The sequence below is a fragment of the Diutina rugosa genome (assembly GCF_008704595.1).
Source record: "Diutina rugosa strain CBS 613 chromosome Unknown scaffold2_size729309, whole genome shotgun sequence".
Classification (NCBI taxonomy): Eukaryota; Fungi; Ascomycota; class Pichiomycetes; order Serinales; family Debaryomycetaceae; genus Diutina; species Diutina rugosa.
In genome coordinates, this window is record NW_022995199.1 from 610508 (window position 1) to 627003 (window position 16496).

The 16496-nt window shown below is 47.7% G+C and overlaps 8 protein-coding genes across 8 annotated transcripts; 4 read left to right on the plus strand and 4 right to left on the minus strand. All coding sequences in view use genetic code 12, as the record gives it.

Moving 5' to 3' along the window:
- Positions 1 to 38: 38 nt before the first annotated feature.
- On the plus strand, positions 39 to 1826 carry DIURU_005024 (uncharacterized protein; the record flags this gene model as incomplete). The annotated part of the gene is made up of 1 exon (XM_034157961.1): positions 39 to 1826. The coding sequence occupies one exon, from the start codon at positions 39 to 41 to the stop codon at positions 1824 to 1826; it is 1788 nt and encodes a 595-aa protein (XP_034010426.1).
- A 478-nt stretch (positions 1827 to 2304) lies between these two features.
- On the plus strand, positions 2305 to 3606 carry CAR2 (ornithine-oxo-acid transaminase; the record flags this gene model as incomplete). Its single annotated transcript, XM_034157962.1, has 1 exon — positions 2305 to 3606. The coding sequence occupies one exon, from the start codon at positions 2305 to 2307 to the stop codon at positions 3604 to 3606; it is 1302 nt and encodes a 433-aa protein (XP_034010427.1).
- A 627-nt stretch (positions 3607 to 4233) lies between these two features.
- PEX5 (Pex5p) lies at positions 4234 to 6042 on the plus strand (the record flags this gene model as incomplete). Its single annotated transcript, XM_034157963.1, has 1 exon — positions 4234 to 6042. The coding sequence occupies one exon, from the start codon at positions 4234 to 4236 to the stop codon at positions 6040 to 6042; it is 1809 nt and encodes a 602-aa protein (XP_034010428.1).
- A 383-nt stretch (positions 6043 to 6425) lies between these two features.
- Positions 6426 to 8915, plus strand: HIS4 (trifunctional histidinol dehydrogenase/phosphoribosyl-AMP cyclohydrolase/phosphoribosyl-ATP diphosphatase; the record flags this gene model as incomplete). Its single annotated transcript, XM_034157964.1, has 1 exon — positions 6426 to 8915. One exon carries the CDS (start codon positions 6426 to 6428, stop codon positions 8913 to 8915), a length of 2490 nt encoding a protein of 829 aa, XP_034010429.1.
- A 111-nt stretch (positions 8916 to 9026) lies between these two features.
- On the minus strand, positions 9027 to 12656 carry SWI1 (Swi1p; the record flags this gene model as incomplete). The annotated part of the gene is made up of 1 exon (XM_034157965.1): positions 9027 to 12656. One exon carries the CDS (start codon positions 12654 to 12656, stop codon positions 9027 to 9029), a length of 3630 nt encoding a protein of 1209 aa, XP_034010430.1.
- A 473-nt stretch (positions 12657 to 13129) lies between these two features.
- Positions 13130 to 14206, minus strand: MNN10 (alpha-1,6-mannosyltransferase; the record flags this gene model as incomplete). The annotated part of the gene is made up of 1 exon (XM_034157966.1): positions 13130 to 14206. The coding sequence occupies one exon, from the start codon at positions 14204 to 14206 to the stop codon at positions 13130 to 13132; it is 1077 nt and encodes a 358-aa protein (XP_034010431.1).
- A 295-nt stretch (positions 14207 to 14501) lies between these two features.
- On the minus strand, positions 14502 to 15482 carry DIURU_005030 (ubiquitin-protein ligase peroxin 10; the record flags this gene model as incomplete). The annotated part of the gene is made up of 1 exon (XM_034157968.1): positions 14502 to 15482. One exon carries the CDS (start codon positions 15480 to 15482, stop codon positions 14502 to 14504), a length of 981 nt encoding a protein of 326 aa, XP_034010432.1.
- A 216-nt stretch (positions 15483 to 15698) lies between these two features.
- DIURU_005031 (F1F0 ATP synthase subunit e) lies at positions 15699 to 15977 on the minus strand (the record flags this gene model as incomplete). The annotated part of the gene is made up of 1 exon (XM_034157969.1): positions 15699 to 15977. One exon carries the CDS (start codon positions 15975 to 15977, stop codon positions 15699 to 15701), a length of 279 nt encoding a protein of 92 aa, XP_034010433.1.
- Between the last annotated feature and the right edge of the window lie 519 nt (positions 15978 to 16496).

Sequence of the window (16496 nt, forward strand, 5' to 3'; positions counted from 1 at the left end):
AGTGTGGCGGTTTCTACCTGGCGCGCCTAGTATTTATCATGCCGGTTGCTGGGGTCGAACAATCACTAAGATACACTGAGTTTCCGCTGGCAGGAAAGACGGTGGATCAAGAAACGGCCGCTGCCTTCGATGCTCTTTGTCTAGCTTGCCGTAAAGGCGATATTGAAGAGGTTGAAGCACTTCTTTCCACCCCCAACTTGGACATCAACATGGTGGATGAGTGGGACTACTCTCCCCTTATCCTACTGCTGCTATGCGGTCACTTACCTGTGGTGGAGTTATTACTCAAGCGTGGGGCAGTTTGTGATCGTGACACTTACCAGGGAGCACGTTGTATTTATGGGGCATTGACCGATAGCATTCGCGATCTCTTGATCAGTTTTGACGTGTCAAAAGCAGTGGATACAGCGCAACCGTTTGCTAGTCATATCTCCAGTCTTACGGGTCCGCTTGCATCGGCTTCCGCTGATATTTGCTTTCATTTCCCCCATGTAAACGGACCTTTGGTGCGAGACTATCAGTCAGTCTGTTTGCATAGATTTTTGTTGGCAACTCGGTCGAAACACTTTATGGAGAAGTTAAGAGGCGAATGGAGTAAGCAGGCAGTTGTTACAATGCCTACTTCTGTCAAACCTGAAGCTTTCAAGGCAGTGGTGGATTATCTTTACTTGAAGCCTAACAGTTTGTCCGCCGGCGACGATGTACGCCAATATGCCGAAAGCTTGGATCTCGACGAAGCAGTAGCGGCTCTCGACGCTCTTGCTAAGGTTCGGGATGTACGTGAGGCGGCAAGACTTAAGAATGAACACACTCTTGCATTCCCTACCACGGCTCGCGAACAATTCCGTAATTACTTGCGCGAAGAGATCTTCTACAAGCGCATTGAGGTTGCTTTAGATGTTGATGATCTTGTTGGAGATGATGGAGAAGTTGATGCTAGCGACATCAAGTTGAGTGACCACATTACCAGCGGTCAAGTACAGCAATTGATTGATCAAACTTTTTGTGACATCATCGTGGGTGTAGTAGATGCAGAGAGAGAAGTAGCAGTATATTACCCAGCTCACAAACTGATGTTAGCCCGCGCAGAATACTTCGAAACAATGTTCAAGTCTCCATTGTTCTTGGAAAACAATCAGGTGCCGCATATTGTGGATTCGGGTCGGACTTTGAACCGGGCCGTCGTTGATCGTCCGAATTTGAAGTCCGTGCCAGTGCTTCAGCTACTGGCGAATTGTGCTGACACTGACGTCGCCGAAATGATTCTTGAGTTCTTGTATCACGATGACGTCCCATCCCTTCCATTAGACAAGGCCATCGATTTGCTTTTCTGTGCTGATGAGCTCTTGCTTGCCAGATTGAAACTGATCTGCGCTGTGAAGATTACTGTGGAGTTTCCCAATTTCACGTGGAAAGAGTTCAAGAGTTTAAAACCCGCAACTGGTTATGATGGGTACGATCTTCTCCGCATTGCGTGGCAATTGAAGCAAGAGAAACTAGAACAACATATTACTCGAATGTTGGCGTTCAATTTGCAGCAAGTCTTCGAGAATGATCGTGAAAAGATGCTCACGATCATTGCTGAAAGTGCTGAGCGGATCGCCGAAAGACAAACCACCGACACAATCGAAGTGATTGATGACATTCGGTATTATCTTGGGAAAAAATATATCGATAAAGAGGCGTTTGCGGATATCGAGGGAGTGGGTTTATTGTCAGGGGCCAAAATTGAAGAGACGGACATTATGAAGCAGGCGCTGCTCCAATATGACCAAAACATGGAAATCATAGAGCTGCTCCTCGACAGTTTAGACCTCGAGGCGTAGTAGACATTCATAGACATACATTTAAGTGCTATATTGCACATATTGCATTTCTATACTTATTCATCGCTAGTCTCTTCCAAATTATCTTCGGGATCATGTTCGAATGCACCTCATGATCCCCTAACTGGGGTGCGTGCGGAATTATTTCCCGATGCGACGCGGAATTAGAAGCGGCATTCAACTTCCGAACAAATTAGGGTATAGATTTACCAAAGACGAGCGTTGGTACCATGGTAATCCAGTATATTTCCCTGGCAAAGTGATATCCACCCGCTTCTGACCAGTTTTTGTCCCCACTTTCTCAATCCGTCACATCTGGAAGTGCCGCACCACATGGCGCGCGTTGCGCTGTGACCTGCCTATAGGGGTTGTAGCCCTGGGAGAGCTTGCCTATAGGGGATTTCACGGCAGTCGAGTGATGACTGGCCACGTCTATATAAGCCAAGCCATTGCCCCATGACCACCATCATACACAAACATGGTTGACTTCAACATCTCTTCCGCCACCGCCAGAGAATGGGAATCCGAGTACTCGGCCCACAACTACCACCCCCTCCCCGTGGTGTTCCACAAGGCCCTCGGCGCTAAGGTGTGGGACGCTGAAGGTAAGGAATACTTGGACTTCTTGTCGGCCTACTCCGCCGTCAACCAAGGTCACTGTCACCCCAAGATCGTGCAAGCGCTTGTTGACCAAGCCAGCACCCTTACTCTCTGCTCGAGAGCGTTCTCGTCGGATGTGTTTGGCGTGTACGCTAAGTACTTGACCGAATATTTTGGTTACGAAATGATGTTGCCCATGAACACCGGGGCCGAAGCCGTGGAGACTGCCCTTAAGTTGGCGAGAAGATGGGGTTACGAAAAGAAGGGGATTAAGCCCGAGGAAGCCATCATCCTCTCGGCCGCTGACAACTTCCACGGTCGTACCTTGGGGGTTATCTCGATGTCGACCGACCCCGATGCCAGAACCGACTTTGGCCCTTACTTGAAGGGTGTGGGCCCCCAAATTCCCGGTGAAGCTGAAGGGACCCTCATCAGATACGGTGTCATCGAAGACATCGAAAAGGCCATGAACAACGCTGGCGACAAGATTGCTGCTGTTCTCCTTGAGCCCATCCAAGGTGAAGCCGGTATTGTCGTGCCTCCCGCCGACTACTTGCCTCAAGTCCAGGCCCTCTGTAAGAAGCACAACGTGTTGCTCATTTGCGACGAAATCCAAACTGGTATTGCCAGAACCGGTAAGATGCTCTGCTACGAACACTCCGAAGGTGTCAAGCCTGACGTCGTTCTCTTGGGTAAGGCCATCTCTGGTGGTGTCACCCCGGTGTCCGCCGTGCTCTCGCTGAAGGAAATCATGCTCACATTGACCGCCGGGTCCCACGGTTCCACTTACGGTGGTAATCCCTTGTCGTGCCGGGTGGCCATTGCTGCCTTGGAAGTGGTCAAGGAAGAGAACCTCGTCGAAAAGGCTGAAACTTTGGGTCAATTGATGCGGTCCAAGTTGGAAGAGCTTAAGGCTAAGTCCAACGGCATCATCTCCGAAGTCAGAGGCAAGGGTTTGCTCAATGCCATTGTTATCGATGACTCGAAGACTAACGGCCGCACTGCTTGGGACTTGTGTTTGCTCATGAAGGACCAAGGTGTCTTGGCCAAGCCTACTCACGACCACATCATCAGATTGGCTCCTCCTTTGGTCATCTCGGAAGAAGACTTGCTCAAGGGTGTTACTGCCATTGAAAAGGCTTTGGAACAATTGCCTACTGCCCCTAAAGCTGACCACTAATCCGTGTACACCATCATAACTTAAAGTATAGACTAATATGAAAAAACAATAGAACTTAGCGTCCTCACCGACGACTCCGTAAATTTGATATTTTGATACTTTAAGTCACGCTACTTTGAATGCATCACAAATTCGTGAAGCATGAGACTTCGAAACTCAACAAATCTACATTGGTCATCACTGGTCATTCGCCACTGCCGTTTACGTCTTCGGCTCACACCCCCAGAAAATTCCCGAAACCTCTCAAAGTGGCTTGTGTGCAGTCCAGTTGACTCTTATCACATGATACCGAAGTTTTCCATATTGTGGGGAACCCCGAAGTGGCGGCTCCAGAAACCGATCGATGAAAAACCATTTAGCTATGGAACTCTAACGATTTCTGTCTAGCTCATTGTACTGATGTAATCATAAGCTGAATACTGTGCTAATCACATAGTACATTGAAAGAAACTGTCAATTTTGTATTTCTAATCTTGCCCCTCCCCCTCCCGCGGATCACTCTCTTTTGACTAACGGCGGCGAAAAAATGAGACTTTAAAAACTCGCCGCGCCCCACCCATAAGCTAGCAGCAAAAACCTATCCATCGGCTCTAAGCTTCTCCTACTACTAGCGATATCCCAACCATAATGTCGTTTGTCGGAGGCGGTGCCGAATGTTCGGCCAACAACAATGTGATTGCTCAGCTCAACAAACACTCCCAGCAGGACCGGTCGCTTCAGAGACAAGTGGCTCAAGGCCCCATGATGCAACAAGGGGGGTTCAAACTGGAGAATATGATGAACCAGCAGAACCGCCAAAACATGGAGCAGTTCATGGGCGGTGGTTCTCCCGGTCAAGCGTTTCAATTCCAACCTATGCGTCATGAGCTCAACATGATCTCCAAGGGGGCTCCGCAAAACCAGCAAAGCTGGGGTGCTGAATTCCAAGCCCACTCGCCTAGTCCCATTCAAGCGTCGCCTATGGCTCAAAACGCTGCTCCCGTCACTGCAAACTCCAACTGGGCCCAAGATTTCGCCCACCAACTGCCTCAACTCCAACAGCCTGTAGCTGCTCCCTCAGCCTCGATGTCCACCATGGGTGGCTACCGCCCCATGATGGGTATGGGCATGGGCATGGGTATGGGTATGCAAATGGCCGGTGGCCCCATGCAGTCGAATCAAATGCAGCAGCAACCGGTGAATCAGGAACAACAAGTTGACTGGGATAACCAGTTTAAGGAAATCGAAAACCTTGAAAAGGAGGCTGAAGCCACCACTAAGGAAGCTGATGTTCAGGAAGAGAAGGCTGATGACTTGATTGTGGACGACAAGTACCAAGCCACCTTCCAAGAAGTGTGGGATGGGCTCAACTCCGAAGCAATTGAGAACGATTTCATTACTCAACAATACGAAGAATTCAAGAAGACTCAAGTCGAAGGCTTGCCCCCTAACATGAGCCAATGGGAGCGGGACTTCGCTCGCTTCGCCGGTACCAGAGCTAACTTCGGTGAATACCTGTTTGAAGAGAAAAGCCAGAACCAATTCATGGACCTTCCCCAAGACGCCGACCCTTACGAGATTGGGTTGCAACTTATGGAAAACGGTGCTAAGTTGTCGGAAGCCGCTCTTGCGTTTGAAGCTGCTATCCAACGGAACCCTGAACACGTTGACGCTTGGCTCAAGTTGGGTGAAGTTCAAACTCAAAACGAAAAGGAAATCGCTGGTATTCTGGCTCTTGAAAAATGTCTCGAGCTTGCCCCTGAGAACTCGGCGGCATTGATGACTTTGGCCATTTCTTACATCAATGAAGGCTATGACAATGCTGCTTTTGCGACTTTGGAACGTTGGATCTCCACCAAATACCCTCAAATCTCCGAGCGGGCTCGTCAACAGAACCCGGCTATCACCGACGAGGACCGGTTTACCATTAATAAGCGTGTGACCGAATTGTTTCTACAGGCGGCTCAATTACTGCCGGATGGGGCCAACATGGATGCTGATGTCCAAATGGGTTTGGGTGTGTTGTTCTACGCCAACGAAGACTTCGACAAGACTATCGACTGTTTCCGCGCAGCTCTTTCCATCCGTCCCGATGATCCCATCTTGTGGAACCGTTTGGGTGCGTCGCTTGCGAACTCCAACCGTTCTGAGGAGGCTGTGGACGCCTACTTTAAGGCTCTCGAATTGAAGCCCGCATTTGTGCGTGCTCGGTACAACTTGGGTGTCTCGTGCATCAACATTGGTTGTTACAAGGAAGCTGCTGAACACTTGTTAAGTGGTTTAGCTATGCATCAAGTCGAAGGTGGCAGTGACTCCCCTGGTCTTAGCCACAACCAACTGACGGCACTTACCGAAACGTTGAAGCGAGCTTTCATCGCCATGGACCGCCGTGATTTGTTGGAAAAGGTTAAGCCCGGAATGGACCTCAACCAATTCCGCAATGAATTTAATTTTTAAATAGTAACGAATATATGAGCAAATGACATGACGTTCGAAATGATACTGGTCAGCACTTTTGATTTTTCATAAGACCGTTCTTGTGTCAAGTCAACGGCTGGGATGCTGAAAACGGTAATACATTATTTTAGCCGCGGCTATCAACCGGTACATATAACAAAATCTCGGTCCCCTTACGGCTATGGACTTGCACACACTACACCAAACGAAAAACACATTCTCAAAAGTCTAGTTAGATTTTATGTTACAGCTACTAAACAACCTGTGCTATAGATAATGTAGCCCAGCGATTATGTATTCTTGGTATGAAGCGCACATCAGAGGATGAGTCAGAGTCAGTGCGAACTGATCGAAAAACTTTAGAACCCCAGACTTTATCCAATATGACCTTTCCCGTGGTCCCCGTGTGTAACACGGTCCAGGATGTTGAAGAGTTTTCACTCTGTGGCACGGTGGTGCTTCCGTTCAAAGCCACCGACAACTACAACAAGCACTTTATCCAGAACTTTCCCCGAGTCAATGTGATTATTGATCTTCGTCAAGCTGAGGAGGCTGATGTCACCAAAGTATTGAACTTGGGTGTCGCTCAAGTAATTGTCGATGACAAGGAAAAGGCTTCTGGTTTCCCCGTCTCCAGAGTAATCGTGGTGGGCGAGGACTTGGTGACTGACACATCCAAAGCCCCCGACGGGAATGACCGCAAGTATGTGGAATTCGGCACCGATGCCAAGCAGGAGCAGCTCAACGAAGTGGCCAAGAAGGGCTTCATTTCTTTGGTCCCGGTAACTGTTCTCACTACCAACCCGAAAGATACTCTGAAGGTCAATGTTGGTGAAGTGTTCACTCTGACACTCACCACTGATAGACCCGATAATTTGTACACAACTTTGGTTACCGACCCCGAAGGTGTGTGCCTTGGTGTTGTGTACTCCTCTATTGCCTCGATTCACGAGCTGATTTCCCTGAAAAGTGGTGTTTACCAGCTGCGCAAACGTCCCAATGAACTCTGGTACAAGGGAGCAACTCTGGGTGCTACTCAACAGCTTTTGAGTCTTTCAAAGGACTGCGACAATGATGTGGTCAAGTTCGTTGTCACTCCGAAGTCAGGCTACGGTTTCTGCCACAACTCCAGCGATTACTCGTGCTTTGGCGACAGACAATTGGCTGAAGCGGACGCTGCTGTGGGTGGTGGTATCAGGAAGCTTAGTAATCTCTTGAGCCAACGCAAGGTAAGTGCTCCCGAGGGTTCTTACACCGCAAGATTGTTCAACGATGACGCTTTACTTGTGGCTAAGCTCAAGGAAGAACTTGACGAGCTCATTGACGCTGGTAAACAAAACGACAAGGCTGAAATTGCTTGGGAGGCGGCTGACTTATTGTACTTTATTCTTACTTGGTGTACCAAGTACGGAGTGCTGTTAGCGGACATCGAAAAGAATCTTGACATTAAATCTCTCAAGGTGACCAGAAGAAAGGGTGATGCCAAGCCTCAATACGAAGCAAAGAAAGAAGAGACCAAACAGGAGCAGAAGGATAATGAAGACCCTTACCACATCGAAGTTATCGACTACAATCTGGCTGATAAGGCGACTATTGAACGTGCTCTCACCAGACCCGTACAAAAGACTCTGGATATCATGAAACTCGTTCTTCCCATTATCAACAATGTCAAGCAAAATGGCGACAAGGCTCTCCTTGAGCTTACCGCTAAGTTTGATGGTGTGACTTTGGACACTCCCGTTTTGAAGGCACCGTTCCCTGAGGACATGATGCAAATTTCTGATGACATGAAAAAAGCCATCGACATTTCGATTGCTAACATTGAGAAATTCCACGCGGCTCAATTGCCTAAGGAAGAGATGATGACTGTGGAAACTTGCCCTGGTGTCAAGTGCTCTCGGTTTGCGAAACCCATTGAAAATGTTGGTTTGTACGTGCCTGGCGGTACTGCTGTGCTTCCCCTGACTGCCATGATGCTTGGTGTCCCCGCTAAGGTCGCTGGCTGTCGCAACATCATTTTTGCCTCGCCCCCCTCACGTGCCACTGGCAAGTTAACTCCTGAAGTGGTGTACGTTGCTCACAAATTGGGTGCCAAGGCAATTGTTATGGCCGGTGGTGCTCAAGCTGTTACCGCTATGGCCTATGGTACTGAGCTGGTCCTTAAGTGTGACAAAATTCTTGGCCCGGGTAACCAATTCGTCACGGCGGCTAAAATGTACGTGCAAAACGACACTCAAGCCTTGTGTTCAATTGACATGCCCGCCGGTCCTTCGGAAGTGTTGGTCATTGCTGACGAGGATGCCGACGCTGACTTCGTTGCCCTGGATCTTTTGTCTCAAGCTGAACATGGTGTGGACTCCCAAGTAATTCTTGTTGGTGTGTCGCTCTCACTGAAGAAAATCGCCGAATTTCAAGAAGCCGTCTCTAGACAAGCTGCCGTATTGCCTAGAAAGGATATTGTTGCCAAGTCGTTGGCTCACTCGTTCACTCTTTTGACCGACTCCTATGAACAAGCATTCGAAGTGCTGAATAGATATGCTCCTGAGCACTTGATTCTTCAAATTGAGAATGCTCAAAAGTTTGTGCCCTCCAAAATTGAAAATGCTGGGTCCGTGTTTGTGGGTGCTTTGCTGCCCGAATCGTGTGGTGATTACTCCTCGGGGACCAACCACACCTTGCCCACGTACGGTTATGCCCGTCAATATTCTGGTGTGAATACTGCCACATTCCAAAAGTTTATTACTGCTCAAGATGTCACCGAGGAGGGATTGAATCTGATCGGTAAAGCAGTGATGACCTTGGCGGAAGTGGAAGGACTTGAAGCCCACCGTAACGCAGTCCACGTTCGCATGGAGAAATTGGGTCTTCTCTAGTTGGAAAATCTTGCGCGTGCTACAAAACAGTTAAATAAATGGATCATTTATAGTTTGATAGTAATACAATATTAACGTCATCATTGTGTAGTTTGGCTTATCCCAGATCTTTCAGCATAGAGCTGTCATTAAATTATAAAGCCGCAACGTCTCCTTTCTTACCAGCAGATCAATTTGGGGAGTCATAAATGTGTCGAGCGACATATGTGTATCAGGGCGGTTACGAGCCAATTTTTGTACGCCCTTCACCAAAGGTTCAAGCTCAGCCCAGTACTCACTTTGCTCTAACTCGTCACGGTTTGCAACAAGGTTAGCCACTAACAGGTTTACCACCGTCAACAGCTTATGTAAGATGAGTGTGACCAAACGATTGTCGTTGGATTCACGAGCATACTTGAGCAGATCCGTAAGAAGGGCCAACAGAAGACGAGCAAAGTTTCCCAACAAAACTTGTTGGTTGTATAGCAACCATTTAATCGGAAGGAGTGGCAGCACCACCGACGTCAACGCCAGGGTGCCTTGTTCTTGTGGCTCGGTTGGCTTCACCAAATCGATCAACAACTTGGCGGCAAATAATGCTTGTGCCAAAGTCAGTGCTCTCGCGAACACCAATTTTGAAAATTCAATATTGTGGTTGTCAATGGGCACTAACAGCATTACTAACCGGAAAGCCCTCGTCAACAATTCGCCCTGTTCGAAACACTTTTTGTCTCCATCAAAGTACGCAACTGCAAGCTCTCTAGTACTTTCAACGTCAGCCTTTTCCACCACAAACGGCTTGGTATTCATGTAGTTGGCCAGGGAACTCAAAGACAACAGCCCTGTAAGCACTGCTTCAAATAACAGTCTATTGTGAGGTTCCCTAACTAACAACTTAGCGAACCCATCCACACCATAGGGAAGGTAGAGATATGTACCTAACAGCGCCGGGTTAATTTTCCATTTGTCTTGGGTTAAGTCGGGACCAAACAGAGCCACAAGAGCGTACACAAGGAACGCCTCCCTCATCAGCCTCAAATCTAAGACGTGTGCAACATTACTGAGAATCACAACACAGTCCTTGAGTAAACAAAGTCTCTTTCGATGGAAGACAAACTTCGAAAGATCTTGAATGCCTAATTGAGCAATGAATTCGAAATAGAAATCCTTGAATAGACTGCTGGCCCCAATTGTCGGCTTGTTACAATCAACATGAGTCAAATTACGGAAAATCATCGAGATGGTGACCAAATGATCGACAAGCATGATTTGGTTGTCCATCGGGGACCGAGTCTGGACTTTCGAGAAGTGATGCTTGTTTTCGGCATGGAACTCGTGTAAGGTTGTGAGATAATCGGGGATGCCAAATTTGGTCACTGGTGGGTTAGGTGTCTCAGTTCCAACAGTGTTCGGAGTAGTATTTGCAGTAACAGATTCGAACATGTCAAGTTCGTCGTCACTATCTTCAACAACTTCCCCTGTGAGGGAATCAACAACAATGCCTATATCCTCCTTCGGTGGTCCCGTCGGAACGTATTTTCGGAATATGTTGTCAACAGGATCATTAGTGGCCAACTCGTCGTCCACATCTTCAGATGAATTGTTCCACACTTTCTGACCCTCAATCAAAGTCTTCAAGATCTTCAACCCAGTTTGCGCTAACGTATCAATCAATTCAGGCGCATCATCAGCAACAAAAGAATAATTGCCATCAGAAGTTATGACCAAAAGTGTGTTGAGAGCACTGAACGTTTCCAGCAGCTTGATGCCCTCATAACATTTGAGACTCATAGTTAAGGCGTGTATGTTGATAGTCCCCAACTCAGGAGCAAATAAGTACACCGGCTTTGCTAACTCGAGGTCCAGACCGATTTGAGAAAGCTCACGGGCCGGAACACCACCATAAGTTTCAACTTTACGCTTGAGAGGGCGGTAGTTTTTGAGCAACGTGACTTCATCGCTACCAGTGTCAAAATCTACCTCTCTTGACCGCTTTACCACGACAGGTGCTGAATGAGGTGCTGGTGCTGGCGCTGATCCAGGTACCGACGACGCGACCGATGGTCCCACTGCTTGACTCAGTCCAGGACGGAAACCCTGTAACGGCTGAGGAGCCAGTGGAGGTGGTTGAACCACCAGGTTCGCTCTCAGAAGCTGATTCTGAACAAAAGGAGACATAGCTGGTGAACCCACTTGGGAAGGATTCAGAACTCTCAGTGGTTTGCGGTTTTGGGGGGTAGGTTCCAGCAGAATTTGAGGCAGTTGATGCATGCTCGGACTTTGCCCCATAGATGGCGGTGGTTGGTGTTGATTGTATGGGGAATTAAACTTTTGTGGGTTCTGAGGAAGACTGGCAGTTGAGCTCTGGTTCTGGAGGTGAGGCTGTTGTGAGTGCTGCTGCTGTTGTGAGTGCTGCTGCTGTTGATGATGTTGAGGCTGCTGCTGTTGTTGTGGCTGCTGCTGTTGTTGTGGCTGTTGTTGTTGCTGAGGTTGCTGTTGTTGCTGTTGACGCTCGCGGTCTCTTTGTTGAAATTGTTGAGTCACCTGCATCATTCTCTGCTTGATTTCCCTGTGACCTTCAGGAGTTTTGAGAGCCTGTTCATACGGCAACAAATATTTCACAAAAATGTTAGCTAACTCACGTTCAATTTGTCCTCTTACATGGGCATCCAGTAAATTAAGGCCTTCAAGAATACCCAAGTGTTTCGCCATCAGGAGCCATGGCAGCATTTGTTGCTGCAGAGCTTGTGGGTTGTTGATATAAGCCATAAGCTCGCGACTTCCACCAAATTTATTGCACAAAAAGTGGAGCCAAAACAAGTTGATGGTCTTGTTGTTGATGACCAATGGAGGAATATTAGTACCTCTCAGTTGATGAAATTCTTGAAGCACCCTAAGGAAAATATCACACAGTCTTTGTAAATCCGCTTTAGGATTCTGAGAAGGTGCTTGACCCAGTGGGGCGTTTGGAGGGGGGTTTTGTGAGCCATGAGACAATTGTTGCCGCACTTGTTGAGGTGGCATTGACGATTGAGGTTGAGGCTTCCCGCGTTGCATTTGTGGTTGGAATTGACCTTGGTTCACCATTGGGTTGTTAAATTGGTTCTGTTGTTGCTGTTGCTGATTAAACAGTTGGTTGGGGACCATTGGCGGGGGTTGATGTCCCATTTGAGGTGTCCCCAGGGCCAGTAACAGAGTTGCTCTCAGTTGGCTTTGATTGTTTTCCATCTGACCCCCCATATCCATGTTGCGTAGCCGAGCCTGCGCTTGAGCTTGTGGTTGTGGAGTCATACCTTGAGGGGCGCCATGGTTGAGATTAGGCAGGTGCTGTCCTTGAGGCAGTGACAGTTGCTGCATAATCTTTTGTTGAATTATCAGCTGGCGCATCCGTTGAAATTGGTCCAGCTTCATTTGGTCGAACATTTGAGGACTCATTCCTTGCTGCGGCTGCCCCGCCGGCGACACGCCCATTGGCACCGGCCCTTGACCCCGATTCTGTTGGGGTGGAGGCTGGGAAAACATTTGAGGGCTCATGAACTGTTGCGGCTGTTGTGGCGGTTGTGGTGGTTGTGGTGGGTGTTGAGGAGGCGCTGGTGCCTGGTTCAGAGGCGGTGCCCCTCCACTTTGTCCTGGATGATCGAATAGCGTTAAAAAGTCGTCAGACTGGTTCACGCTACTTACTCCAGAGTTCCCAGCACCATTACCAGTGGAGAAGGCACTGTCGTTGAACCAGAAGTTGTCGCCCATACCGTCGAGGTCCATGGTGACTAGTTGGTAGTGGTAAAAAAAGGCCGGATGAAAATGCGCACGCGTTTCAACGCGGTCGTGGAGAAAGGAAAGATTTTCAAATAACTTAATTACTGTTGTATAAAATTCGAAGTGATATTTGATTAGTCCTGGTTTGAAGAAATTGATGCTTGCGTTTTTCTCCATCCTCTAGATTGCATCAACCAAATTGTGGGGGACTTGTATCGAATGGTTGCGGGAAAATATGCTTCACTTTGCGATATAACACACAACAAGCTATTCTGAGCTAAAATTGATCAAACTTCATCAGCTCAATTATTTCCATTACTGGGAGTCTTCAAACGTTGCCAAGGGGGTGACATGGGTGGTTTCGTTAAATGATTGCGATAAAACAGCAACATGAAAATTTGAGAGTAATTGGAACACCATCGTAGAGCTGTCGTAGTTAAAATAAACCGTATATCCTCTATATTTATTGCACAATTCGTCTACCATAATTTCCACCATGGCTTGTGGAGCAGCTTCGACAAAGCCTTGTAGTGCTCCATTTCCTTCCAGCAGTCACGTCCATACTCACAGCCAGCCATATTAACAACAAAGTCATTATTCTTGAAAAAGAATTGAGGGTCGTCAGCTTGTTCGGAACAAGCACCCGGAGGGAAGGCGTTAATTTTGCGCAATGGCAAAAACCCGACACGCTCCCGAATCCAGGGTTGCGTGGTGTATAACGTTTCCAAAGCATCCTGCTCTTTGTGTTCCCATTTCATATGCATCTGCTCATACATGGCCGGATCCCACCACATGTCTAACAACATTTCACTCCAATCCAGGCGTCTCATAAGAAATGAGCCTAAGTTGAAACCGCCGCAGTCTTGGGTAATGATTAAGTCAATTGGAGATGTGTAGTCAGTGTATGGGGTATCCACCGGCAACAGCAATGGGTTGAACGTTTCAAGGGACCGATAGGTCAGGTTCTCTAAGTTGTTGAGAAAGTGGGCTTCAAGAGAAATTTGAGGCTCCATAATATACGTGTGCAAATCCAACCACCAAAACCACTCCGTTTTGGGGTACTGCCGCATAGTTTGCTTCAAGATGTCCACTTTCTCCCACAGTTCACGCCACTCATGCGAGTAACGCTTCTTTATCGTCATGTCCTTGATAGTAAGGGCATATCCATGTTTCTTGGCGTACTGTTTCTTGTTGGCAATCAGAGACCGCTCTACCAGCCACTCTTGGGGCAGTTTCCATTTAAGAACCCCACCTCCTTCGTTGGCAGCCAAAATAATCACCACTTTGGGGTCATTCGACTTGAAGAGTGACGGGAGGAAAGGTACTTCGAGCGAGGTGAATTGCAGCAAGAATACCAAGAGGATCACCGCGAGCGTAATCAACTTGTATCGGCTAGCCAAGTAGATCAACTTATGTTGAGCCGCACGCAATGTGTTCAAGAACCCCAGCGATGCCCCATAACGACTCTTAGGCTTGAGTTTGCTGTCGTAGTCATCATCCCGTTTGGCTTGGGCGTCATCGTTGGAAAGGGGAAGTGAGTACCCTCGTAGACTCATCGGTTGTGTTGTGCTCTTCCGCGGTCTGATTTTTTCAATGTGTGCGACACGAAATCTCTGTTGATGTCGAATTCAAGGGTCCAAGTAGTAAGGCATATAAATATATCTATGCAAATACGTGTTTCAAATTTTGACGTCCATTTGAATTCATTGTAGCCCATTGGGTACTTCAACACTTCCGTATGAGTCATAGGATGGACGTTATTGTGTGATTAATACGAGGAAATTTATCAATAATGAGCTGTTCGTTACGGTCGTACATTCATGAGAGCAACACTTGTAGATTATATAGCATTCATCTCAAGGGAAGCAAGTTCTGTTCTAAACAATGTTGCCGGCACAAGGGACATTCGGTATTCTCCTTTAACCAATCCGTGATACACGTCCAGCAAAACATATGGCCACATAAAGCAGCGGTGGGGTTTTCCATGGGTGTCATGCAGAATAAGCAGTCGCGTGATCCTTCTGGGATATACGGAAGCTGGTTCGGGTCATTCAAATCGATGACAACTTTACGAACTGACTTGAGTTGCTCGATATCGGAGACAGTCAGGTAGTCTTTGTGTTCGTCATCTTCGACAACCTCACCTCGGCGTTGGCGCCGCTCCTTGGCCCATTTGTCGTTGAGCTCTTTGAGTTTCATCAATCCCTTGAGCATGAATTGGAGTAAAATGATCGCACCAAGTAATGAGTAGTTGCCAACACGTTGCAATTGACTCATGTCACGGTTGTGACCAAGAGCGTAACGTAAACCAAAGATTCTCTTGGAAAGCTGGTAAAACAGTCCATCGAAATAGAAGATGGCAATATGTAAGTTCATCAATGCATCCAAAGCCGCTTTGTAGCTGCTGAAATAGCGCACCGCCCATGGCGCCGTACGCCCACCGTCCTTCTCCTGGGCCAATTCATACTTAAGCTTCATACGCTTGAGCCATTGCAGAGCAACATAAGGAAAGAGGGCGTACAGCAAGACGAAGCCGAGTCGTTGAACGAATCGAGGCAAACGACGCCCCAGCCTCAGTACGTAAAGCAAGTCAACGTACTCTTCACCAAGTGTACGGGCACCTAGTAAAGTGGTGAGTCCCAAGTACAACCCCTTTGCCGCCACCGAGATTTCCTCTGGGAACAAATTGACAAATCGATTACCCATGATCAACGAGAGCACGTCACTGATGTGTGTTCTGAGCGAAGACTCAAAGTACGCGTCCTTCTGGTTGGCTCGAACGATAGTTGCAGCGTCAGCGAACGGGAGTGCTCTGTCATTCACTTTCGACATCGAGTGTGGGGCAAAGTTTCTCCCCGCGCGCCGGAGAACATAACCTTAAGACAACGACCGCGGATTGTCTGACGGATGAAAAAGATACCTGGAAGTAGTAAAAAAGCCGACGCTGATGCTGGCGGGCTAACTCTATTCCCTACACAAGATGGTTGTTTCCTGATACGTTTTATTAACCAAACCAAATTCTATATTTACACAACGTGTGCCGTCCGATTAGTCCAACTTGGCCACCAACGATTCAATAGCGGCACCGAAGTCGAGGTTGGGGTCTTCCCAGTTGATTGAGCCCTTCGACGACGATTGGGCAGCCTTGGGAGGGTGCAACTTGGCCCACTTAGCCTTGGCTTCGGCAATCAACTTTTCTTCCTTCTTCCATTCAGCGGCGGCTTGTTCTCTGGCTTCGGCCGATTCAATGTTGTATCTGTGCACGGCACCGTAGACGATACCAGCGCCAAAGAGAGAGTATCTCAACACGTTGAAGTTGACCGACATTGTATGCGGATAAGGTACCTGGAAAGATTTTTTTCAAGCCTGGTGGTGCCACTGCGAGCACTCATTGGCTGTGGCATTATTTGTGTGTGCGGCTGTATGCAGGCATTTCTTTGGTATAACCAGCCAAAAGTGGTTCCCTACGTTAAAGCCGATAACATAAACCGATCACTCCAGTGCTGAAAATTGCATCAGTAGTGTAACAAGTGGGGTTTCACAGTGTTGTATAGTTTCGTCAGCATACGTAGTTCTCGCACCGGACTTCTCGGATGCCTCATACCGTCAACACTTGCTACCAGTACCGAGAAACATCTTTAGCGAGCCCAACATGTAAACACATGAAATTTGTGGAGTAACGGTCTGTAAAAGCTGATGCGCTGAATTCACATCAAAGTAAAATGATTTTATCAATATTGTCTCGAAAATCATGGGTAGTCCATGATTTCAATTTAAATGCAAAATTTTAAGTTATCTCGCAAACGTCGATACCACACTTATTTACAACGTAATATCCGTCCATAC